The sequence below is a fragment of the Scyliorhinus canicula genome, chromosome 9, assembly GCF_902713615.1.
Source record: "Scyliorhinus canicula chromosome 9, sScyCan1.1, whole genome shotgun sequence".
In the NCBI taxonomy this organism is placed as follows: domain Eukaryota; kingdom Metazoa; phylum Chordata; class Chondrichthyes; order Carcharhiniformes; family Scyliorhinidae; genus Scyliorhinus; species Scyliorhinus canicula.
In genome coordinates this window covers 17,524,947-17,551,609 of record NC_052154.1, presented here as the reverse complement: position 1 = coordinate 17,551,609, position 26,663 = coordinate 17,524,947, and the positions used below count along the sequence as shown (strand labels likewise).

The 26,663-nt window shown below is 44.3% G+C and overlaps 1 protein-coding gene across 2 annotated transcripts; it reads right to left on the bottom strand.

Annotated features, from left to right (window-relative positions):
- Positions 1–727: 727 nt before the first annotated feature.
- Positions 728–24,813, bottom strand: irf8 (interferon regulatory factor 8). Of its 2 annotated transcripts, none has more exons than XM_038806288.1 (9): positions 24,725–24,813; positions 23,768–23,954; positions 21,881–22,064; positions 19,754–19,839; positions 10,275–10,380; positions 8,810–8,863; positions 8,295–8,681; positions 3,193–3,311; positions 728–3,057 (listed from the first exon to the last, which is right to left on the bottom strand). In XM_038806288.1, the coding sequence occupies exons 2-9, from the start codon at positions 23,945–23,947 to the stop codon at positions 2,869–2,871; spliced, it is 1,305 nt and encodes a 434-aa protein (XP_038662216.1). In that variant the 5' UTR covers positions 23,948–23,954; positions 24,725–24,813; the 3' UTR covers positions 728–2,868. The 2 variants fall into 2 exon arrangements, with proteins under 2 accessions (XP_038662216.1, XP_038662217.1); XM_038806289.1 differs by lacking the exon at positions 24,725–24,813 and adding an exon at positions 24,145–24,298.
- Positions 24,814–26,663: the final 1,850 nt, after the last annotated feature.

Genomic DNA, 26,663 nt, shown 5'->3' with positions numbered 1-26,663 from the left:
ACTGTGATACCTATATATATAGTTTGGTCAGAAAACACTTATTTTTGTAGATTCTTCAATTTATTCCTGGAATCTATAAAATTAGAGAAAAAAATCATAACCCATCAACAATTAGGGCAGCACGGTAGCACACGTGGCTAGCACTGTGGCTTCACAGCGCCAGGGTCCCAGGTTCGATTCCCTGCTGGGTCATCGTCTGTGTGGAGTCTGCACGTTCTCCCAGTGTCTGCTTGGTTTTTTCCGGGTGCTCCGGTTTCTTCCCCCAGCCCAAAGACATGCAGGTTAGGTGGATTGGCCATGCTAAACTACCCTTAGTATCCAAAAAGGTTAGGAGTTATTGGGTTATGGGGATAGGGTGGAAGAGAGGGCTTAAGTGGGTCGGTGCAGACTCGATGGGCCGAATGGCCTCCTTCTGCACTGTATGTTCTATGATCTATGTAATACCCAAAACTGATGAAACGGACATGCAATTAATATCTATATTTTTGTAATCGTACTTTAATCCAATAGACTTTCAGAGTAGCGAGTATCAGCCAATTTAGGGACTGATGGAAAGGTTGGAGAATTAAATGGGAGGAGAGGAAGGGAGAGAAAAACACTCCAGCGCGAAATTAGGTGTGACATTCCTGATAACCACTCTCTGAACTGCCAACACTTCCTGTATTGAAAAGTTATTTGCTCCTTGGTTTCAGCAACTATTATATGTTCTTATTATTTTCCCTCATCCTTTTGGCTCACTAGCGGAATCAATTAAGTCTAAAGTAGGTTTGCAATAGTCTGAGCAGACAAGACGGAACATACAAGCTCATATTTTTCGTCAAATTGGGTAAATCTCCCAGTCCCGCCTGTCGTGCGAATTGGCGCGAGCAGGACAGAAAAGTTGACAGACCATTTGACAAAGGTCAATTGGCCTTGGGTGGGAATATCAGTTCTTGAGGCGGACGCAACAGTAAGCTCCCTCCCACTGACTGGGTAAATACAGAACCCAGTCCAATACTAAGGAATTACCAACTTTGATCCCTGTATTAGCCGGCCTCCTAACTCAGCTGATAACAGTGACTCAGTTAGTAACACCCTCTCCTCTGAAGCAGAAAGTTCCAGGTTCAAGACTCACTGCAAGAGGCATTTTCCGGCTCTGTTGAGGCTGGCGCACATCCTACTGTGTCTGAAAAATAGCATCGGGAGAGCTCCTAAACGGGACTCTTGCCGGACGATGACTTGTGCAGGATGCTCCCGGCAAGCTGCAGTTTACGTAATCTGGTTTATGCCTTCGCTGGGTGTGACCTAGTTGAGCGTTAAATCAGCATTTAAACATGCTGCAACCATTTCAAACCGGATACTCCCACTTCCCACCATGCTCACCGCCCGCTGGCAATGCAGGAGATCGGCGGGAATCACTACTGGTTTCCATTACCGGAAACCAGCATAATGACCACAACAGGGGGCCCATAGGACATTAGAGCCCCCGGGTGGTCGGTTACATGGCAGAGCATTCCCATGGTCGTGCCAACTTGACACAGGGGTGGGGCCTCACTCACCTGGCAGGAAAGGTGGGGTTTGGGGGGGCTGCTGGTACTGGCAATTGGTGCAAGGGGGGGGCGGGTTTCGATACCAGTGATCCTTTGAAGTCGGGAGGGGGGCACTTAAGCCCTAATGCCGGCGATGTTTGGAGGTGGGGGGGGGGGGGTCTTTGCTTTCACTTGGAGATCAGGACGCCATTTGAAAACGGCGTCCAGGCCTCTGTGAAGCTGGGCTTGCTGGTGTGTTTTGGCCCCGCCCTCAGTGCCAGTGCTAAACCCACCCCTCCTGTATTGTGGGTGGACTGCGATCTGGATCATGCCCAACCACACGGTGGGAATCGCCACCTCATTTCCCAGAACTGGTAAAATTCTGATCATGGGCAAAAAGAGTTAAGACGGTACTTCAGTCCAGTATCAAGTAGGTCGTATAAATATCAGGAGTGCCATTATACTGAGGGCTTGGGTGCACCTAAAGGATCCCATGGTCCTATGTGGAAGAAGGGGAGGGGAGTTCTCCCTGATGTTCAGGTTCCTGTTTATCCTTTAACTTCTATTATATCGCAGTTTCCAGGCACTTGCTGTCCATACCTATGCTACTGTGTTTCTTACTACACTTCAAGAAACAAAATGGTACTTCATTGGATGTAAAGCACTTTGGAGTGACCCGAGGTCATTAAACGTCATTATACAAACGGAAGCCTCTCTTTCTTCAAATCAAATTATGGAATTTGTGCCCAACTCATGCTGCATTTCTGCCGTCACAATTAACATCAGCAACTACTGTTGAATATTACAAAATAACTAAGAATAACTGTGCAACGTAAAATACAAATTTGCAGCCTACACAGCCATACATCCTGCCTTCATTAAAAGCCAACATGATAACAAAATTGTGGGGCTACTGATGCAGGTAGAAATTATAAACTTGAATTTTTGATAAATTTTTCATACGAAATTAAGTGAAACCATGTAACTCCCTCCTAGATATCCATTATTTTATAGCTAATAAATATTTCTTACATAGTAAGTGTCATGACAGTAATGAACAGTATTGCAGGTAGATGCCTGTTCAGTCCCTTTTGCTATAAACTCCTATGGATAATAAATCGTTTTTCACAGTGAAAAATAAACTTGTACAGAACATACAATTATTTTACAAAATGGAATATGGTTACAAAAAAATCTTAACTGCAGTGCAAAGCGGCAATCAGCCAACGAGAATGATTAAGGGATTCTCCGAGTCCCTTAGCAACACTACTGACAACCAGCGAAGAGCATTTTCATTTAATGCCACCAACTTACACACATGTCCATTGGTCACGGAAACGGAGATTGGTTCGTATTCGTTTCAGCTTATTTGCTGGTTTTCACTGAAGGCAGGTCGTGGGTAACCGTAGCTATTCATGCAAAGTTCGTGAAGAATCCCAGACAATTTGTCCTCTGCTGTTTCATTGGAAATTTGAAGGAGTATGTTATTATCATAATTCCTGGACTGAAGCACTGCTTGTAAGATCTGCTTCGTTTTCAGCTGCTCAATCTGCAGAATAAGCGGAAAAGGAATTCAATTTTTATTGTGCGCAAGGCCATCTAAATAATCCCACATCTGTCATCTGCCCACCCCACCCACACCGCACCCCACCCACTACTCTGCCAATGCCATTAGTTTCTTTACCTCCACTACAATTAATTTTTTGTTGATGGGCTTCATGTCCGGAAACTCCTCTCCAAAGCATATAATCACTTTGTTATTCGGAAGGACACACTGGGGGTTCTCGGTGTAAAGCTGCAAAGCTGCAAGAGAAGTAGAACATTTTAAGACGACATACCATTGTCACTACCATAAGCTAATTATTTTTTTGTGACTCGGTTTTGTTGGATCTACATCAACTTGCATCCAAAAGCATTTTTCATCCTTTCCCAATGCACAATTCAAGTGTACACTGAAGATTACCGAACAAGGTGGTGGCAAATATTTAGCATTGTCTAGCTGCCCAAACCAAAATGTTTGACTTAAATATAGTTATGTTTTCAGGCTTTATAGACTAGCACGTCAGCCATTTCTAGTGCTGATGGTTTGTTTTATCTTTGACAGGCTTCCATACTGGTTGATTTCCTAGTCGTTTTATTTGATGTGAATCGTTTGACTTGTCCCAGCTAAGGTTCAAGGTGTTTGCATTTCACTAGGTAGCCACTGATAAAGAAAATGTGAACTGTGAAGTTCTGTTGCTTTAAGCACGGAACCTGGCTCCTGAAATTGAACTGGCAAGCGAGGGGGAAATTGATTTCCAACTTGAATCATAGTCATGACAATCCTTAGCAGTCCAGTGCCCTTCTGCTAGGCCAACTAGACCTGAAATGCATGGCTGGGATTTTCCGGTTATTTGCGGGACCGAAAATTCCCACCGCAAGTCACCTTTGGCTCTCCCGTCAGATTTTCCGTTCCGCCCGTGACGAATCCTACCACAGGTGGGGTCGGAAAATCTCAGCCTATGTTCACCTAGTTCCTTCTGATCCAGTTGGACAGCACCGTGAGGATTCAAAACTCTGCCATGACATGCTTTACTTCCTCACATCCCATTCCTGACATAGAAATTTCACAACTTGGCCATGGGAAATGTGAAATTTCTCAGCCAATGGTGAGCCTGCGGACAGCGTTAGAAAACACGCAGTGGGGAGAGGTGGAAAATCCCGGCTTCTGACAATGTCTTGATGGACTGAATGGTGTGCGCTGGGATAATCTATTATTGTGTATTCCGGAAGAATTTAATTCCTGGTTATTTTAGTACCTTTATTCCTGCGTGCACTGGTTTCTAGCACCATATGTACTTGGGATAATTGATTCCCAACTGAATAGTGTCTCATCAGTTACTACTGACGTATATATCACCCTTCCTCTTGCAAATTTTAATTTTATCCCCTTTATCGCGGTATCTCCAGTCTATGTACCCTGGACTCAGTGGGTGAACAATTGTTCACTAAAACTCCAGCTGCAATCTTACCAATGCCCTGTCAGTGGTCACAAGATTTCTCTACTATTATTCTCCACTCTCCTTGGAATTAAGGTTAACATTCCATCTGTCTTCCTAATCACTTGCAGTTTGTTAACTTTTCATGATTCACGTACAAGGACACCCAGATCTCTTTGTACCCCAGCATTCTGCAGTCTCTTTATTTAAATAATATTCTGTTTTTCTCTTCTTCCTTCCAAAGTGGGCAACCATACTTTTTTTCCTATTCCGTTTGTAATTTTGTTTTGCCCACCCGCTTAACCTATCTCTATCCTTTGGCTAACTGTTTGGATCCTCCGCACAACTTGTTTTCCAGCCTATCTTTGTATCACCAGCAAACATGGCGACAATACAGTTGGTCCTTTCATCGAAGTCATTAATATAGATCTTAAATAGTTGAGCCCCGATCGCCAACTCCAAAACTGTGAAATATGCCAATGGCGGTGGTCTAATTTCCCTTTCTTTAAAATGGCGGCCAAAATAACAGCATGAGTCAAGTTAGCTGCCTGTTTCCAAAAAGCGCAACATGGTGGATCGAAAAATACAAGTTATTGTTGGACATAGATTATAGTTCTTTTATGAGTGTGGGCCTAGACCTATTGCAGCAAAATAAGAGAAAAACCTTAGAATTCTTGTGTTGGACCCTCACTTTTTCCTGCCACTTAACAGTGTTTTCCAGCTGAAGTGGCATTGTGCATAACCATTTGTTTTCATTTCAAAAGCAGCATTTTATAATGCCCCACAAATACAGGAAGTGTATCACAGATCATATTTCCCCAACATTTGCACCTTGGCAACCCTCCGCATAAAGAGTTGCCTCTGTTCTCCTGGCATCTAGCACTTCCATGATTGATAGAGGAACTTCATTTAAAAGTTTGAGAATGCAAAATGTCTACATGACCGGGACTTATCACAGGACACATCGACTGAAAGCTGAGCCACTTGTGATAAAATTGAGTCTTGGCACCCAACTGAAGGTACCAATGGTCATTCCTCATCACCACCAAGTAGGCACCCACGGTGGGCAAGCAACTTTCCAGAATAATCCGAATTACTGACCCCAGAAATCCAATCACGTCACTGGCATGCCCCGACGGTATATATCAATTATAATCAGTAATGACGACCATGAAACTGTTACTAATTTGTCATAAAAACCCATCTGGTCTCTAATGTCCTTTCGGGAAGGAAATGTGTCATCTTAACCCCGTCTGGCCTACATGTAACTTCATACCCACAGCATTGTGGTGGACTCTTAACTGCCCATTGAAACGGCCGAGTAAACTAATCAAGGGCAATTAGCGATGACCAACAAATGTTGGCTTTGCCAGCAACACCCACATTCCATGAAAGACTTAAAAGAAAAAAAACGTTCAAGTGCATACACCATTTGCTTTATTTCTGAAATATTTGCCGACACCCACCATAACCCGAGCCCACCAACTTCCAAGCAGAAATATACTGCAAGTTGTTAGGAATGGGTTAACAGACCTTCCAATTTAATACTAATTTAATGTCAATTATCCAATAGAAGTCACCGATATATAAAGGGGATACAGGGGGCACTATTTGTTGGTGGAGATTTGTGTGTAAAGTTGGATCAAAGAAATAAAGGTGTTTTGTGGAGAAGTAGGACTCTTGTCTCCTTTACTCTGCAGCAACCCAGAAGCCATAACATGTGAATGGCAGCAATGTCTCTTATTCTTCTTAATTTTAAGAGGGTAATACAACTGACATAGAGTTAATGACTACAAACATGACATCCAATGTCATAAAAACTAAACAATTACCATCTTGCAACACTGTAGCACCATCATCATATCACCCAGATTAATTTACTTACATAGATCCAACATGGATTATATTTTCCTCACTAACAGAAAAGCTAAATAAAATATCTTTGGGGTGCTCTGTCCAGTGGTAGCATATCATTTAAATTCCTGATATTTTTGTCAAAGCTATCAGCAGACTCACGTTGTTCAGCCCTCCATTCGTGGGACCATGTTGAATTACACATGTCTTGGTTTGGATTTTCGGGATCTGTACTCTGCCGAACATGAACATGTTTCTTCAGCTGAACATTTCTGAGAGCACTAATGGCTACACCAACTGTCTCTAATCAGTTGAGCTCATAACGTGTTCATCTTCAATGACGTTACTGTGAAAAGCCCCTGGTCGCCACATTCCGGCACCTGTTCGGGGAGGCTGGTACAGGAATTGAACCCGCACTGCTGGCATTGTTCTGCATTGCAAGCCAGTTGGTGTATTTAGCCCACTGGGCTAAGTAAAGACAAGGTAAAGTCGCCATCGTCCCAGATGTCCTTAGGCTGCTTTCCCCTTTGAGGGGGAATAGCAGACTCATGGTGATTTAACCCTAGAATCACACCACCAACAAGGGACAAGCTTGAGAAGGGGGGGCCTTCATGAATAACCTCAGCCGGTACGGGAATTGAACCCACGCTGCTGGCCTTGCTCTGCATCACAAACCAGCTGGCTAGTCAAGTGAACTAAACATTCATGCACAGGGACCAGTTCTCAATTTGTTCAAGCCTTTCGCCTTTGGGGACCCTATGGTTTACCATTTCTATCTCCGTGGTAACACCCCGGCCAATCAGAGTCGACTTGCCAACAAATCAGCACCCTTTTCTCATGTTGAATAAATTGCTGTGCTTTTCTGAAATTTGGCATTCTTGTATTTGTCCTGATGTGTTCAATATGAAAAGCTTCAGCAACATATCGTATGAGGAACGTTTGAGGACTCTGGGTCTGTACGTAGAGAGTTTAGAAGGATGAGGGGGCATCTTATTGAAACTTACAGGATACTGCGAGGCCTGGATAGAGTGGACGTGGAGAGGATGTTTCCACTTGCAGGAAAAACTAGAACCAGAGGGCACAATCTCAGACTAAAGGGACGGTCCTTTAAAATAGAGATGAGGAGAAATTTCTTCAACCAGAGGGTGGTGAATCTGTGGAACTCTTTGCCGCAGAAGGCTGTGGAGGCCAATTCACTGAGTGTCATCAAGACAGAGATTGATAGGTTCTTGATTGATAAGGGGATCAGGGGTTATGGGGAGAAGAATGGGGATGAGAAAATATCAGCCATGATTGAATGACGGAGCAGACTCGATGGGCCGAATGGCCTAATTCTGCTCCTGTGTCTTATGGTCTTAACATACAACTGCTCTTCGCACAAAATTTGCTGTTCATGCTGACGACAATTTAATCAGCATCGTGTACTTTTGAAATATGTATTGCTAATGACAGTACCGGACCAGAGTAATATCTGCCTCTCAGCTAATTACTTCCTGATGATTAAATCCCATTCATCATCCTGTGCTCGCTGATTTAGAGGCTCCCAGTCCGGCAATATGTCGATTTTGTAATTCCCATTCTTGTTTTCAAATGCATTCAATAGTCTCACCTCTCCCGATCTCTTTCATCTCCACCCTCCCCATTACTCTTCGAGATCTCTGCACTTTTGCAATTCTGCCCTCTTGCGGATTACTGATTTTTTGTCATTCCACCACCAGTGGCTGTACGCTCAGCTACCGAAGCTCAGCAGTTTCTTCCTTAAACCCGTCACTGCCCTCGTCTTTTTAAGGCGTTGCTTAAAGCCTGCCTCCGAGGAGAATTTGGTCATCTGTCCTAACACCTCAGTGTCACACTGTTTTGCAACAGTCTTGTACTGTAGGATGTTCCACATCATGGGAAGGTGCTATATAAATGCCACCAGTTGCTGCTACATTAACGGGCAGAGAATACAAACCTTGCAAAAATTGCTTTGTGTCAAAAAGCTTCACTATCGCGTCTCTCTCCAGCTTGTTTGGCCTGTCAGCAAAAGCCGCACAGGGGCCACTCCAGAAAACCCTGCCTTGGCAGAGCCTCTTGATGTAGATGCCCTCATTGTTGCTGAGTAGCAGCACCCCACGCTCAAGGTGAGTCAAGAGTTTATTCGTAACTTGTTGCTGTCGAGGGTTCATAATATGTTTTGTGGGTGGGAACAGAACCTGCTCCATACTCTCTGGCCCAAATATGGCCTCGCTGGTGACGGGAGCATGGCGTACGGTGATTCTACAGCCATCGGAGCGTCGTATAGGAATCCTGGACATTAACACCCCTCCATAGTAAAAGGTGACAATCATTTGGCAAAACCCTAGAAAAAAGACAACATTTTCAGAAAGGTGAATTACAGGTTCATGTTCTGAGTTGCGCAATCCTGCAATTTGGGTCCTGAACAGACGCCTCAGTATACATGAACAGTAGCAGTTATGCGTTTTGTACCTGAATTGGGCTGCATGGGTCCAAAGCTATTGGCATAATACAGCATTGAAGAATCTGCAAGTGAGAAAAACAGAAATTATTATAGGTACTCTTTTAACATGATGCAGGCTAGAGAAACACAGAAAGAACAATGCATTTCTGCAGCACGTTTCCCGTCCCCAAGATGTCTCAAATGCTTCAAAGCCGATGAAGAAATTTTGAAGCACAGGCACAATTTTTGTTCAGCACTCAGCAGGGTCAAGTCTACATATAACCTCAGTCCCATAAGCAGCAATAAACTAAATGCTCAGTTAATCTGTTGCGGCATTGGTGGGCGTTCTCATTAAGGCAGCAACTCAGAGGTTTCGACATGGAGATACATAACACAATGAATAAAGAAAAAAGACCGAGGTAGATTTTGACTTTGTGCAATGGTGTAAAGGAGGCAATTGCAAGTAAGAAGCTCATTTTACATTTCTCGCATTTCCATTGATTTCCACTGGGAACGAAAATCAGGAGAGATATAAAACAGGGTGCTGATACCGCCCATTTTGCATGACTCACAAAGTCAAGATCTAGCCCATGGAGAGCTAAATACTTTGCACAATCACTAGAATTTAGTGGCTTTTATAGTATGCAGCATGCAATGGGCGTTCATTCTGGATGAATTAATGAAGTTGGGTAGAATGGCCTTTCTCATCAATAAGTACCGTGCAGATAAATTAGACCCATTAGGGCTTCATTCTATTCTTCTCCATCTCATACAATCTGCAGGCCCTGAAGTTCCGTGGAGTGATTGGAGTGTGCAGCGTTGATACAGCCATCTATTTTTCTTATTCATTTATTCATGGAATGTTGGTGTGATGGGCAAGGCCAGCGTGTATTTCCCAAGCCTAATTGCCCTTGAGAACGTGGTGGTGCGGCTGGTGGAGAATCTGAAATTCTTCTGCATTATTCTGTTGCAGGTACTAACTTGTTTAACATCTCTCCTCTTAAAGCAGCAGAGAAAGGAATTTTAGACAAACGCACTTAAGCGTTCATGGCCCCGCACGTTCACGGGTCGCTAAAACACAAACTTTCCAATTCCTAAACATTGCTTCTTGACTTCTCCCAATTCTGTCTCAGCTCTACCAATCTCCTATACTGGGGGCTGTCAACTCTGGATCTCCTTCTGTTTGTTTAGAATCTCCTGGCATGTTTACTGTAGCCATGAGTGGAAGGTTTAATGCAAGTTATTTTCACTTTTCTTGGAGGAGAGCTTGTTATTTTCCTGCTCTTTTATAATGATTACTTAAAGTTTATGAATTTCTAGCCAATATTATTCCCTAGAATGGAGATTCTAATCCGCTAGTCTATCGGAATCCCTTTAAATCGGTCAGATCCTGTGATTTTTTTTTTAAAGTTCAAAGTAAATAGAGTAAAAAAATGAACCTGATTACATTGGTTAGCTAGTACTAAGAATGGGAAAAAAAAAGACTTGATTTACCCTCAATGGTTTGTCGTCCCCACCAATCTTGCTGTGGTTGGCTTGTACAGTCCTCCTGTGGTGGAGAATGACTTCTCTTTATTATGGCATTATAATCCACAACAACCTGCAAAATGTATGAAAAAAACACATCATACAATAGCTCTTACCGAGTGCACAGAGAATTCCAAATTGAAGTCAAGTTTTGTCATTTAACAATAAATTATACATTATGCAAGGACAGAATACTGAGGTAGTATGGGCCGAGGTTAGGAACAGGAGAGGAGAGGTCACCCTGTTGGGAGTTGTCTATAGACCTCCGAATAGTCCCAGAGATGTAGAGGAAAGGATTGCAAAGATGATTCTCGACAGGAGCGAGAGTAACAAGGTAGTTGTTATGGGGGACTTTAACTTTCCAAATATTGACTGGAAATACTATAGTTCGAGTACTATAGATGGGTCAGTTTTTGTGCAGTGTGTGCAGGAGGGTTTTCTGACACAGTATGTAGACAGGCCAACAAGGGGCGATGCCACATTGGATTTGGTACTGGGTAATGAACCCGGCCAGGTGTTAGATTTAGATGTAGGTGAGCACTTTGGTGATAGTGATCACAATTCGGTATGTTTACTTTAGCAATGGGCAGGGATAGGTATATACCGCAAGGCAAGAATTATAGCTGGGGGAAAGGCAATTATGATGCTATTCGGCAAGATTTAGGATGTATAGGATGGGGAAGGAAACTGCAGGGGATGGGTACAATCAAAATGTGGAACTTTTTCAAAGAACAGCTACTGCGTGTTCTTGATAAGTATGTACCTGTCAGGCAGGGAGGAAGTTGTCGAGCAAGGGAACCGTGGTTTACTAAGGAAGTTGAAGCACTTGTCAAGAGGAAGAAGAAGGCTTATGTTAGGAGGAGACATGAAGGCTCAGTTAGGGCACTTGAGAGTTACAAGTTAGCCAGGAAGGACCTAAAGGGAGAGTTAAGAAGCGCGAGGAGAGGACACGAAAAGTCATTGGCGGATAGGATCAAGGAAAACCCTAAGGCTTTCTATAGGTATATCAGGAACAAAAGAATGACTAGAGTAAGATTAGGGCCAATCAAGGATAGTAGTGGAAAGTTGTGTGTGGAATCAGAGGAGATAGGGGAAGCGTTAAATGGATATTTTTCGTCAGTGTTTACACTGGAGAAAGACAATGTTGTTGAGGAGAATACTCAGGTTCAGTCGACCAGGCTAGATGGAATTGAGGTTCACAAGGAGGAGGCGTTAGCAATTTTGGAAAGTGTAAAAATAGATAAGTCCCCTGGGCCAGATGGGATTTATCCTAGGATTTTCTGGGAAGCCAGGGAGGAGATTGCAGAGCCTTTGTCCTTGATCTTTATGTCGTCTTTGTCGACAGGAATAGTGCCGGAAGACTGGAGGATAGCAAATGTTGTCCCCTTGTTCAAGAAGGGGAGTAGAGACAACCCTGGTAATTATAGACCTGTGAGCGTTACTTCGGTTGTGGGTAAAATGTTGGGAAAGGTTATAAGAGATAGGGTTTATAATCATCTTGAAAAGAACAAGTTGATTAGCGATAGTCAACACGGTTTTGTGAAGGGTAGGTCATGCCTCACAAACCTTATTGAGTTTTTTGAGAAGGTGACCAAACAGGTGGATGAGGGTAAAGCGGTTGATGTGGTGTATATGGATTTCAGTAAGGCGTTTGATAAGGTTCCCCACGGTAGGCTATTGCAGAAAATAAGGAAGTATGGGATTGAAGGTGATTTAGCGGTTTGGATTAGTAATTGGCTAGCTGAAAGAAGACAGAGGGTGGTGGTTGATGGCAAATGTTCATCCTGGAGTTCAGTTACTAGTGGTGTACCGCAAGGATCTGTTTTGGGGCCACTGCTGTTTGTCATTTTTATAAATGACCTAGAAGAGGGTGTAGAAGGATGGGTTAGTAAATTTGCAGATGACACGAAGGTCGGTGGAGTTGTGGATAGTGCTGAAGGATGTTATAGGATACAGAGGGACATAGATAAGCTGCAGAGCTGGGCTGAGAGGTGGCAGATGGAGTTCAATGCGGAAAAGTGTGAGGTGGTTCACTTTGGAAGGAGTAACAGGAATGCAGAGTACTGGGCTAATGGCAAGATTCTTGGTAGTGTAGATGAACAGAGAGATCTCGGCATCCAGGTACATAAATCCCTGAAAGTTGCCACCCAGGTTAATAGGGCTGTTAAGAAGGCATATGGTGTGCTAGCCTTTATCAGTAGGGGGATTGAGTTTCGGAGCCACGGGGTCATGCTGCAACTGTACATATCTCTGGTGCGGCTGCTCCTGGAGTACTGTGTGCAGTTCTGGTCACCACATTATAGGAAGGATGTGGAAGCTTTGGAAAGGGTTCAGAGGAGATTTACTAGGATGTTGCCTGGTATGGAGGGAAGGTCTTACGAGGAAAGGCTCAGGGACTTGAGGTTGTTTTCGTTAGAGAGGAGAAGGCTAAGCGGTGACTTAATAGAGACATACAAGATAGTCAGAGGGTTAGATAGGGTGGACAGTGAGAGTCTTTTTCCTCGGATGGTGATGACCAGCACGAGGGGACAAAGCTTTAAATTGAGGGGTGGTAGATATAGGACAGATGTCAGAGGCAGTTTCTTTACTCAGAGAGTAGTAGGGGTGTGGAACGCCCTGCCTGCAACAGTAGTAGACCCGCCAATTTTAAGGGCATTTAAGTGGTCACTGATAGACATATGGATGAAAATGGAATAGTGTAGGTCAGATAGGCTTCAGATGGTTTCACAGGTCGGCGCAACATCGAGGGCCGAAGGGCCCGTACTGCGCTGTAATGTTCTATGTTCTATGAGTTTGAAAGGGGGAATCAATTATGCTCACACACTGCGGTCTATTTATCGCCTTTCCCTCTAATGCTGCTTTTTCTGAAGACTACAGTTAGGCTAAGATTTTCCACTACGACAGAGAGGCTCTATGTCGAGGTGAAAATAGTGGACTCCTGTCCCCAATGGAGTCAGGCTGGGGTTTGTACATGCACGGTTTACAGAGACAACTAGCCACTCATCAGCTACCTCCAATGAAGAGGGATTTTGCTCGGCCAGGAGTGTGAAATCCAAAGACCAAAGTTCAGGCCAAGTGCTTATCTAAACTTGGTGGACTCATTTGGACAGCCATAGTACTCCTTTTGGAGAGGTAAGGTACTCCTTTGGATATGATCCCAGAACACCTATGGGAGAGGGAACGCATGCTTTGAGAGAACAACACACCCTTTGGGATAGGAAAGACAACCTTTGGAATTGTTAAAAGTAGACGTGATTGAACATAAAAAAAAAGAGCACTAACTCATCGGAATATGTAAGCTGTCAAAACAGTCAGAACTCATTGGAACCAACAAAGCTGTCAAAGAAGTTAATTCTGCTGGGCGTTAACCTATTTTAAAAGAATGGAGTTTAAAAAACAAATCAACGCTTGATATTTCATTCTGTCATCTGACATAAACCCCGAGGGTTATAATTCTAGGATTTGTGCTGCAATGACTGACTTTACAACCTAACATTATCACAGTGGAATGCCTGTTAAGTGAGCAGTTTGATGGACAGATCACAGTGGTTATGGAAAATATATGTTTGTTTTCATAAGAGATTAAGTCCTTAAATGAAATGTTTGTTTGCAGAAGAGAATAGTTGAAGACATTTCGATGTATTGGTATTTTTTTTAAATCAGTGAGGGTGATTTTTAAAGTGATGTCATTATAGACACAGTAAATTTTATGTCAGTATGGCTCCGGAGGTTTGGTCCATGGTGGATACTAGGTAAGTTGGCATGGAGGGGGTAAGGGTAAAAGGTGGTGGATGGGGACTTCAGTTGGCATTAAGTTGGCACAAGGGTATAAAGGGCCATGGAGTGGATGGGGGTATTGGGTGTATGAGGAGCAATGGGGAGCACAGGGCGGCACACATTATCACGAATGGGATATGGAGTGAGTGCGGGGTGGTGGGGATTTGAGAGTAGAGGGCTGGAGGGATGTTTCCTGTTTTAATCATTTTTAAAACATCAACAAAGTACCAGAGCCCGAGGCAGACTTGCGCCAAGCCCGCCCCTGCACCTGACAGCCTCCTCACTTCACCCCGCGTTTCCTGCCCCAACCCTGGCCCGCTGCACCAGGCTGAAAACCCAACCTCCGGGCATCCATTTTTAAAAGGTTCGCTTTATGGAGCCGGGAATTTTCCAGTTTCTGTGCATCTGACATGGGAGCAAAATTTGGGCAATTTTTTAAAACTCCATGTGTAATATCACAGAGACTAACTCAAGAAAAGGAAAAATAATGACTAGCATTTATAAAGTCGTGCCCCAGAACTAGCCAAGTGCCTAGCAAAGCTGCTCCAGTACACTGGCATTACCTGTCAAATGTGGAAAATTGCCCAGGTTAGGCCTGTCCACAAAAAGCAGGACAAATCCAGCCTGGCCATTACTGCCTCATCAGCCTCCTCTTGATCATCAGCATAGTGGTGGAAGGTGTCTCTGACTATCATGCAGCACTTACACAGTAACGACTTGTTCACCAATGCTCAGTTTGGGTTCCAACAGGGCCACTCAGCTCCTGACCTCATTACAGCCTTGATCCAAACATAAACAGCTGACTTCCAGGGATGAGGTGAGTGACTGCTCTTGACATCAAGGCAGTATTTGACTGGGTGTGGTATCAGGAGCTCTAGCACAATCGAAGAATGGGAATCAGGGGGAACCTCTCTCCTGGTTTGAGTCTATCTAGCACAAAGGAATGGCTGGAGGCCAATCCTCTCATTCCCAGGACATCGCTACAAGAGTTTATCAGGGCTAAGTCCTGGGCTCAAACATCTTCATTAATTACTTTCTCTCCCACCATAAGGTCAGAAGTGGGGATGGTGGTTGAAGATTGCACGGTGTTCAGCACCATTTGTGACTCCTCAGATAATGAAGCAGTCCATATCAATATGCAACAAGAACTAGAAAATATTCACTACGCTGATAATTGGCAAGTAACATTCATGCCGCACACATGCCTGGCAATGACTATCTCCAACAAGAAAGAATCTAACCATCTCTCCTCAACATTCAATGGTTTTAATATCGCTGATACCAACATCCTAAGGATTTCCAATGACTAGAAACGGAATTGGACAAGCCATATAAATAATATGGCTACAAGAGCGGGTCAGAGGCTGGGAATCCTGTGGTAGGAAGGATGTTGAAGCTTTGGAAAAGGTGCAAAGGAGATTTCCAGGATGTTGCCTGGAATGGAGAGTAGGTCTTACGAGGAAAGGTTGAGGGTGCTCGGCCTTTTCTCATTACAACGGAGAAGGATGAGGGGCGACTTGATAGAGGTTTATAAGATGATCAGCGGAATAGATAGACAGTCAGAGACTTTTTCCCCGGGTGGAACAAACCATTACAAGGGGACATAAATTTAAGATGAATGGTGGAAGATATGGGGGGGGGGGGGGAGAATGTCAGAGGTAGGTTCTTTACCCAGAGAGTAGTGGGGGCATGGAATGCACTGCCTGTGGAAGCAGTTGAGTCAGAAACATTAGGGATCTTCAAGCAGCTATTGGATAGGTACATGGATTACGGTAGAATGATGGGGTGTAGATTAATTTGTTCTTAATCTAGGACAAAAGGTCGGCACAACATCGTGGGCCGAAGGGCCTGTTCTGTGCTGTATTTTTCTATGTTCTAAGTATCTCACCGCCTGACCCCCAACTACCCACAGCCTGTCCACCATCTACAAAAGCACAAATCATGAGTGTAATGGAATACTCTCCACTTGCCTGGGTGAATTCAGCACTAACAATACTCAAGAAGCTCTACATTGTCCAGGACAAAGAAGTCCATGTCTTCGGCACCTTAACCACCACCTTCAACATTCACTCCTACCACCACCAGTGCAAGTGGCAGGATTGAGTACTATATATAAGATGCACTTCAGCAATTCACCAAGATTCCATCCAAACCGAGCTCTAGAAGGGCAGCAGGTGTGTGGGAACACCACAACCTGCAAGTTTCCTTCCAAGCCACACATCACCCTTTTAAAAAATATTTTCAATTAAGGGGCACTTTAGTGCGCCCAATCCACCTACTCTGCACATCTTTGGGTTTTGGAGGGGAGACCTACGCAGTCATGGGGAGAATGTGCAAACTCCACATGGACAATGACCCGGAGCTAGGATCGAACCCAGGTCCTCGGTGCTGTGAGGCAGCAGTGCTAACCACTGCGCCACCGTGCCACCCAGCCACACACCATCCTGACTTTATCATTGAATCAAAATCCTTCTGAACAGCACTCTGTGCCTACACAACATGGACTGTAGAGGTTCAAGAAAGTGGCTCTCCACCACCTTCTCAAGGGAAATTAAGGATGAGGAACAAATGCTGGCATTGCCAGTGACACCCATATCCTAGAGTGAAAAAACATCATCTATTACAGCTTCAAATAAGAAATATGCAATTAACTGTTTTTAAGGGCAATTAGAGCAACCATTTGTTGCAATTAAATGGTAATCCACTTTTTTGGTGGCTTTGGTCGAGGGAATGATGTTGGACAAGGATATTGAAAAAACTACTTGCTCTTCTTCAATTATTATCATGGAATCGTCAGTGCCCGCCTCAACAGGTGGACAGAATTATAGTTTAACATCACATCCCAAGGACAACAATTCTATCAATGGTGCACATCTTCAGCATCAGGCTAGCTCAAATCCTTAAAATGGGCCTTGGGCCCTCAAAGTGAGAGTCCTACAGCTCAAGTCAGACTGATACACATCCACAAACCTAATACAACACTCCCTGTAAACTTCCTTCACAATACTTTATTGAATATAATGTATTTCTACATTATAACCAGCACAGTGCCTCACAGCGCCATGGACCCGGGTTCAATTATTTTTTAGGGGTTGCAGGGAGAGGACAGGGGCCTGGGTAGAGTGCCCTTTCGGAGGGTCAGTGCAGACTCGATGAGACAAATGGCCTCCTTCTGCACTGTAGGGATTCAATGAAAACTTCAGAGCAAAACTTTAAATGAGCAAATCCAATTTTCAAGCATTAATCTTGCACTGTACGGTATGTAAATAATCTGAGTTTGATCTCACAGCCATCTAAAGTACAATATGCACAGTGAACAATAATGACATCCTTTACATCTTAAATTTAATAATGTGTTCATGCGTGGATCATCTTCTGCATTGCCGCCTGTATAGGGGCTGACTTAGCCCATAAAATATGGGTCAGTAAAAGCTACTGCTCTAAACCACCACTAAAGAATATCATCACACACCTATCTCCCAACCTCCCTGAACCTTCTGAAAAAAAATGACTAATCCTTTTAACTTTTGCCAACCCCCCCTCCCCCACCCACTCCCTTTATAAGGGCAGCACAGTAGCATTGTGGATAGCACAATTGCGTCACAGCTCCAGGGTCCCAGGTTCAATTCCGTCTTGGATCACTGTCTGTGTCCGGAGTCTACACATCCTCCCCGTGTGTGCGTGCTTTTCCTCCGGTTTCCTCCCACATTCCAAAGATGTGCAGGTTAGGTGGATTGGCCATGATAAATTGCCCTTAGTGTCCAAAATTGCCCTTAGTGTTGGGTGGGGTTACTGGGTTATGGGGATAGGGTGGAGGTGTTGACCTTGGGTAGGGTGCTCTTTCCAAGAGCCGCAAGAGTGCAGACTCAATGAGCCGAATGGCCTCCTTCTGCACTGTAAATTCTATGAAATTCGATGATAAATAGGGCCAAGGAGTTCAGCTGGCTCCTCCAAACCTTTCCTTCAACTTCCACCCCATATCATAGACACGGGAAGAACTTGCAAACGGGTCACCCAGAGCCAGAATTTAACATGGGGCAGCACAGTGGCACAACGGTTAGCACTGCTACCTCACGGCGCCGAGGGCCCAGGTTCGAACCCGGCCCCGGCTCTCTGTCCTTGCAGAGTTTGCACATTCTCCCCATGTCTGCGTGGGTCTCACCCCCACAACCCAGGCTTGGTGGATTGGCCACGATAAATTGCCCCTTAATTGGGGAAAAAATGAATTGGGTACTTTAAATATTAAAATACTAGCAAATTTGACTCAAGATCCAAAAGCGGGATATCACTCCCAAGTACACAATCCTGTTGAACAAACATGACAAATCACAAAACTGGGAGTGTATCTAAACAACCAGAATATCAAGTGAACCACAACTCAAGGACATTGACCTTGCCATCTTTGAGGCTAAAGCCTTCTTCCCTATTTATAATGCAGAGTACAAGTGGAAAAATACTCTTACTACTTGATCTTTTACATTTAAAGGCCATATCACCAACAAGAGAGATGAAAAGCACACATTGGCTTTATCAAAATAGTAGTCCCTGTGGGCATGCATGCCAGCACCCTACCCATTCACTTCTGTTTTATTTGCTTTCCCCTGGCAAACCCCTCTCTCAGCACTGGAATCCATGGTCATCCCATTCCCTCATATTGGCAGCCTATTGTTCTTCTACAAATAATTTCCCCAAGTCCTTTTTCACATAAGTATTGCCCTTAAGATCTGCTGCCACAGTGAATATTTGTGGGAGCTCCTACACAGCACCATCAAAAGGGCTTTCTGTGGTCCATATTGACTGAGTTCCAGTGTTTGAAATGCTGCTACACCTCATGAAAACTTTGCACTGCTCTACATAAAACTGGACTGGGATAAAAAGACCTTTGATACACTTCATATAAATGGCGCTGTGTTGTCATTCACTTTTTATTTTATCCCAGAAGTTACTTTCAATACATGTTCATGAATTGAGAACCCATCTTTCCTCAGACACAAAAGCAGCATTAACTGCCTGTTGGTTTAGCATATTTCAAAAACAGTAAGATCTCCCAGTGTGTTGTCTAGCATTCTTCCTCAGTAAACACCAGCAAAAACAGACCCCAGTCGCCACATTCCGGCGACTGTCTGAGTACACGGAGGAAGAATTCAGAATGTCCACAATACCCAACAGCTCGCCTTTCAGGACTTGTGGGAGGAAACCAGAGCACCCGGAGGAAATCCATGCAGACAAGGGGAGAACGTGCAGACTCTGCACACAGTGACCGGGAATCAAACCTGGGGCCCTGATGCTGTGAAGCAACAGTGTTAACCACTGTGTGACCGTGCCGCCCTTAACACCCCTAACGGATCACTCATCTCACCTGCTGCACAGGTAAGCTCATCACTTGCAGACAGATTGTTAAATTTACCCACATGCAGTTTGAAAAGTGATTTGGGACATCCGGAGAGCCATGATGAGGTACTCGACAAATTTTAATTCTCTCTTAAAACACAGAATGGTCTAATGGAGGAAGGAATGAAACTGTTGATTTCACTGTACATATTTGGATTGAAATTTAACCAGGCCCACAGCCCAGGAACCAAGTTACTTTATCCAGTTTATTCAGTGCCTTTCAATTTGACTGCAACCTTAAACCATAAGAAAGGGGTAAAAGTAATGTAGTCACTTACCTCCTTCGTAAGTTCATTTGAGCTCGGTGGGCTGCAATCCATATCAGTGACGTCACCTTGGTCATTGGAGTGACTGCCAAATTTACCTGTTTCAAAATGTTTAAAATCCAATAAGTTGGTGGAATGAATAGGACACAGGATTCAGTCACTGTAGTATGTTCATCAATGGCATGTAGTGAAAGTGATAGTATCAGTATTAGCACAAACGCTTGATTTTAGGAAATGTATTCTTTATGGGGCTTACAGGACACGTTTAGTAAGAATAATCTTCTTCCTCCACATCTGTCCCGGCCTTTTGCGACTCCAAACTTTCATCTTACAAAACTGCCTGGAATGAATCCCAACCACCAGTAACATTAGGAACTCCCAAGTTTCATCATTGTCTGGCTCCTTAATCATCGACAGTTCCCTGGAATAATGCAGACCACAGTATCTGCTACAGAGAATCAACTCAGTTATCACCTTGGAGCCAATGGGATCCTACAGAAGATCCAATTATCCTCACCTATGCCCTTGTAATGACAAATGTTGTATAAAGGGAAGACCACCATTCAACATTTACTTTGGTTAGGTAAGCACATTTCAAGAACTGCAAAGTCTCCCAGTATGTTGGCTGGCATTCTTCGTCAGTCATCACCAGCATAAACAGACTAACTGATCATTCATCTCATCCGTTGGCTGTTCATGCCAGCCGAGGGCGCACACCCGCCATGGCGGGGTTTCCTGGCGGCATGGGTGGAATCAATGGGAAATCTCATTGACAGCAGCAGGGCCAAAAGACCGGGACAACGGAGGGCCATCTCCTGCCACCGAGAAACACATGGCAGGGAGGCCAGAGAATCGTACCCCAAGTTTTATATCAAATTTGTAACCACATTATGAAGATATGTTTGATTACATGTACCTTTATGCAAGGGGAGGTTAATTCAATGTTTTCATTTTTAAAAAAAAAGCATTATTCAAAAGATCAAAATCTCATGAACCAAAGGTTAAATACTTCCTTCAATTTAGCTAAATCAAAGCAGTTGTGCTGTATACTGCTTCATTTTATCAGTTTAACATTGTGTAAAGTTCAATGGGGAGGGGAGGATGGGTGGACCAATACTGTCCTCCTGCTCAAAGTCATTACCATAATTTCTTTAAAAGCTGTACAATTTCTGCAAGCAATGTCTTGGCTAAATGGTGCTATCATGTTTGCATAATGCACTCATTTCAAAATTCTCTTCTCACTGCTGAAATGCTTCCAATATCCATAGAACGAGCATACTGAAAAATAAAATAATCCTAACTGAAACCAAAAGCAAATTATTTTCACACCATACCCAAACTGCTACATTTAGCAAAAACTTTTTTTATGCAGGTTTATTCCCAGTGAACAGATAGGGTTTGATATGGGCCAATTCTCTTTTACTCAAGAAAGACATCAAGTTAATTCTAGGTGATTAAATTTAATCTCGGTCTCATAATACTGGACAGAATGACTTTTAAACAACTTTACTTTTACATCCCATCCCCAATCCCATGTTCCAATACAAAAAGGGCTAAAATAGAGAAAAAACAGAAAATGCAAGAAATGCTCAGCAGGTTAGGAGGTCAACCTAATTCTGAAGAGAGAAAAAAGTGGAGTACTTCATCAGAATTGTTCGCTTTCAGATGCTGGATAGTCATAGAATTTACAGTGCAGAAGGAGGCCATTTGGCCCATCGAGTCTGCACCGGCTCTTGGAAAGAGCACCCGACCCAAGCCCACACCCCTACCCTATCCCCATAACCCAGTAACCCAACCCAACACTAAGAGCAATTTTGGACACTAAGGGCAACTTAGCATGGCCAATCCACCTAACCTGCACATCTTTGGACTGTGGGAGGAAACTGGAACACCCGGAGGAAACCCACGCAGACACGGGGAGAACGTGCAGACTCCCCACTGACAGTGACCCAAGCCGGGAATTGAACCCGGGACCCTGGAGCTGTGAAGCATTTGTGCTAACCACAATGCTGCCTGGTTTCAATAATGCTCCTTCTTTTAATTTAAATTTAGAAGAGTACATGTATCAATCAGGCTGCGAAACGCAGCAGGAGTGCATCTTATATAATGTCCCCACGCTGCTTTACAACTTAAACTTACATTTTTGCTGTCCTTCAGGAACAATACGGTAAACCTTGTATGGTTCCGAGATATCGAGCTGAGAACGATCGGTCACTTCTTCAAAATCTGGACTCTTGTTGAGTGCACAGCGAAGTCTCGTCTTCCATGTGGCAGGCTCTGCCTTCTCACCTTCTTTATACTTTCCTTTGAAGACAGCCCAAGCCTGTAAGTGCCATGCAGCATATAAACCATGAGTTAGTCGATGGACTCGATAAATTTGTACAGTGGGATTATTTCTTAAATGGTGGCCTCTGACATCTCCTGTATTATGCCTTCGCTAACTGTTGATCTCTACTCGATACAAGTGTGATTTTCTTTTCAGCTCACAGCTGAAGATACAGGTTTGACTTACACAGTTTTAAATCTGTTAAAAACCATGAGATAAAAATGATAAGATGCCTTCCCATCTGCACCTGCATTTGGGGGACATTTTACACCAATCATCTAAGTGTATCTCCTTTTTTGTTACGGAGGCTGAATAGCAATCAACAATTCTGTCCAAGCGTTCTATAGTTTCACAATAGTCCAAGTGACAGTCTGGCAGACATAGGCAAAGGGAACCTTGTACTTTGTTGCACAAGCGTTTCAATTTTTAAAAAACTTTCAATACAAGTAAGATCTCTCTGCATATTGTGTCCACCTTTTAAATGTGTATGTTTTACAACTCTAAGTATTTCACTTGACAATTGTACCAAGTCAAAACATTTGAAAAATAAAAACAAACAGAAGCAAAAAGTAATCTTGTCACAGAGAAATTCAGTGTTTAAAGGATTACGGTGCTCTCGATCTAGAGATACTGCCTTGATAAACCTAGATTTACACCTGAACTTTAGTCCTAAACCTTTGTTCAACTACAGATACATTACCCTAAACACCATTTAATAGTGTTCAGCAGTGTTCTACTCTAGTCACTGGGAGACACCTTCCAATGATCCCACAGTTCTGTTTCCAAATGCCAAGGAACAGATAGGTCAAGCCAGCTGTCTCTCAGACATGATGATACTGTCGTTAGGAAAATGCTCAACTTGTGCAAATAATTAATGCCCACAAATAAAGTGCATAATTTCAAAGGCTTACTATAAAATCTTCAGTGATAATTATGCATGGCTTCTTACTGAATGTTTTAATGGTCTTTCACTGCAACAGCTCCATATCTAGTTACCACAACTGTAAAATCTACGACATATTTAAATAATTTAACCAACATACCAAGTTTTCACAGTAACTTCACTGCAGTGTTAATGTAAGCCTACTTGATTAAGCTGACCTGATTAATACTACACTCCTGTATGCTTCACCCGGTATCTCTGTATTTACATTGTGTTGCCTTTTATGTAGTTTCTTTTTATGTCCATGTACTAAATGATCTGTTTGAGCTGCTCGCAGAAAATACTTTTCACCGTACCTGGGAACAAGTGACAATAAACAAATCCAACTTGTGGCACTAATAAAGATTATTAAATGACAGTACACCTTGAACCAGGGTATTTGGTTTGGAGCTGTGTTGATGGGAGCAAAAATGACTTATTATTTTGTGTACCACTTAGAAATTAATTAACAATGAGATTCGCCGTCCTTGATATGTCTGTGAGAGGGTTAACTTTCTCAACTTTCAGAAGAAGATCCCTTGTAACTTGCATGTTAAAAAAGTCAGGGGTGCAAATCCCTTTTAGATTCTGTACCTCAGTTCAAGAGCCGAATGACCACGCTGTGTGCACCCCCTGCAGCCAAGCACTGCGTGAGAGTGCTGGGGCTGCTACATTTAAAAGAGAGGTAGGTAGGTGGTCGTGTAGGACTGGGGAAGGGGGGGGGGGCAGGAGATTGTACCCCCTCCCCCCTCAAAAAAAATAACAAAAATCCTCGTACTTTGAAAATGGACGCGTCCACCTCCTGGTTGTAGTCCTGTTTCCCGGCGTGTTTCCAGGGAATCCGAAAGGTGACTTTATGCTCATCGTCCCACATCAAGCCCGGGTACTGGTCGCTGTCAATCTGGTCGATGAGCCACTGCTTGAGGCGGCGCATTCCCGTGCTGTTTTTATCCACCATCCCAATCCTGCAATCGCAACAAGTTAAACCATCAGGTAATAAATAGTTAGCTTTAAAAAAAAGAGCAACTGTTGAACGGGACCCCCAGACAAATGGGGGGAGTTCACCTGTGCGTTACTTGGGGACAAAATAGATTGATTTTTCTTTTTAAAGCCAGCAATGAGAAGGTTTTGGAGAGTTGTGCCACAGGCGCTCACCCTTGCATCCTTTCCACAGCAGCTCTGCGCTTCAGTCTGTCAGCGGCTGGAGGAGGCAGGGAGGATGGAGGCAGGCAGGGAGGGAGGAGGTGCAGGGGAGAGGGAGGAGGAGGGAGGAGGAGGAGGGAGGAGGAGGAGGGAGGCGGGCAGGCGAGAAGGAGGGAGGCAGGCGAGGAGGAGGGAGGGAGGAGGTGCAGGCATGGAGGGAGGAGGTACAGGCAGGGAGGAGCTGGCGTCCTTTGCACTTTTGCAACTGGTCCGTCTGCCGGGAAACGCTGGGCAAGCCGAGCGGCGTCTTGAGGCGGGCTTGTTCGCGCCAACTTGCTGCGTTTGTCTAGTGGCTGAGGACGGTGCGGCCGCCCGGGGCTGACCGGACGCCGCCTGGGGGCGAGTTCAGGCGGCTGGGCCAATGGGAGGAGAGGGCGGGAGGGATTTCCTCCCAGCCCGAAGCCTTTTACAAGAAATCAGCAGATGGGGCGGCGAGTTCTCCGCCGCTGACGGGCTCCCCGGACGGGCGGCGGGATTCTGCCCCAACCTTGCGCCACTATACCAGCCCCGGCCGCCGGCCGCACAATCTTACCGTGACTTGGTTGACCCGGCACACTCTTTCCTTTCAGATGGGGTTGGTTGTGACACGTGAGGGGAGAGGGGGGGTTACTCAGATGCGATGCTGCTGTTTACTTGGGGAAGTTTCCGGGAGCCGTACGCCTCCTCCTGTCCCCTGCTGGTAAATAGTATCGGGGACCAGAGCTTTTCTTCTTTCAATTCCTTCAGACCCATAACTTGTTTGGTGAAATCTCAGTTAAAAATGCTCCGCCCCCCTCCGAATGGGGCAGCATTCATTCTCGTCCAAAACTTTGACTACCGGGAACTTCCAACAGTGACCAATGTAGCACACAGCGCACCAAATGGGTCCTATTCTCATGAAAAAGGGCCATTCTCCCATATAATATCCCATTGTACTTTCCAGGCCTTCATTCAGCCCGCCTCCCTCAACTCTTTCGTTTTAGTTGATGGCCAAAGGTGTTGCTTTCTGCTCTAGCCCTGAACCGTAAAAATCTCATTAATTATTTCCAATTTCCTCCCTCCTCAGCTTCATCCCTTCTCTTCCTTGACTTCTGGGTGAACTCCCCTCTACCGTGACCCTTCTATCCCTTTCACCCCTGCTCCCACTACTTCTCTTCCCTCGCCCGAAGAATGAAAGGGTATCCCTTGACCTCACCTTCCGCGCATTCGACAGATTGTCCTCAGTCATTTCTGCCACCTCCACAATTATGCCACCATCAAGCGTACCTTCCCCAGCCCACCCCTTTCAGGATTCCAATGGGCCCCCTGGTCCACCCCTCAGTCACCCTCAATATCCTCTCCCATTTCTACAGCACCTTCCCATGCAAGCACAGGAGTTGTAATACCTGCCCCGTGACATCTTTCTTTCTCACTAAGGCTCGCCCAAGCACCCCTTCCAAGTGACACAGAGATTGACTTGTACTTTGTTCAATATTGTACATTGTATTTTCTGCTCATCATGTGCCCTCTACACTGGGGAGACCAAATACAGACTGGGTGGCATAGTGATTAGCACTGCTGACCATGCAAAATTGCCCCTTAGTATCCAAAGGTTAGATGGGGTTATGGGGATAGGAAGGGGGAGTAAGCCTAGGTAGGGTGCTCAACCAGGTGGTCGGTGCAGACTCGATGGGCCGAGTGGCCTGCACTGTAGGGATTCCATGGTGACCACTTTGTGGAACGCCTCTGCTCAGTCTACAAGCCTGAGCTTCCTGTCGCTTGTTTCAATTCTTCACCTTTCTCCACTCTGACCTTTCTGTGCTTTGCCTTCTACAGTATTCCAGTTCTACTAAAGCTCAGTGCAATCTTAAAAAACAACATAATCTTCTGGCTTGGCACTCTGCAGCCATCTGGAATCAATACTAACCTCTGCCTCCATTTTTTGTGCACACTTTTCTTAGTTAATTTCTTCTCTTGTTTCTTTCTTTATTCCTTTACTTTGCATTGAGATAACTACTATCCAACCTTTCACACCTCACCTAGACACATCTTTTGTTCATTTCTTTTACCCATTGCCACTCTCTTTTGTTTTTGTGTCACTTAATCGCTCCTGCATTCTTCCTCCCCGCCCTCCCAACACATACCGACTCCTTCACTCTTCTTCACCCCATCCTATCCCATCCCCCTTTCAACTGCTCAGAGCATTTCTAACTTTCTGATGAAATGTCACAGACCTGCAGCATTAACTATATTTCTCCCTCCACCGATGCTGCCTGACCGACTGAGTATTTCCGATATGTTCTGCTTATAGTTTGTACTTTAAATAACCGTATTGCTTTTCATCTCTACTGCCTTGTTCGATAGATCATTCCAAGGAAGTTTTCTTTTTGATATCAGTTCTACATTTTCCTTGCTAATCTACATGTGTGTGTTCTGTTATGATATGGAATCTGCCATCTATGGGAAAAAGCAGAACTACAGGCCGCCAATAAAAGATAGGCACAAAGAAATCC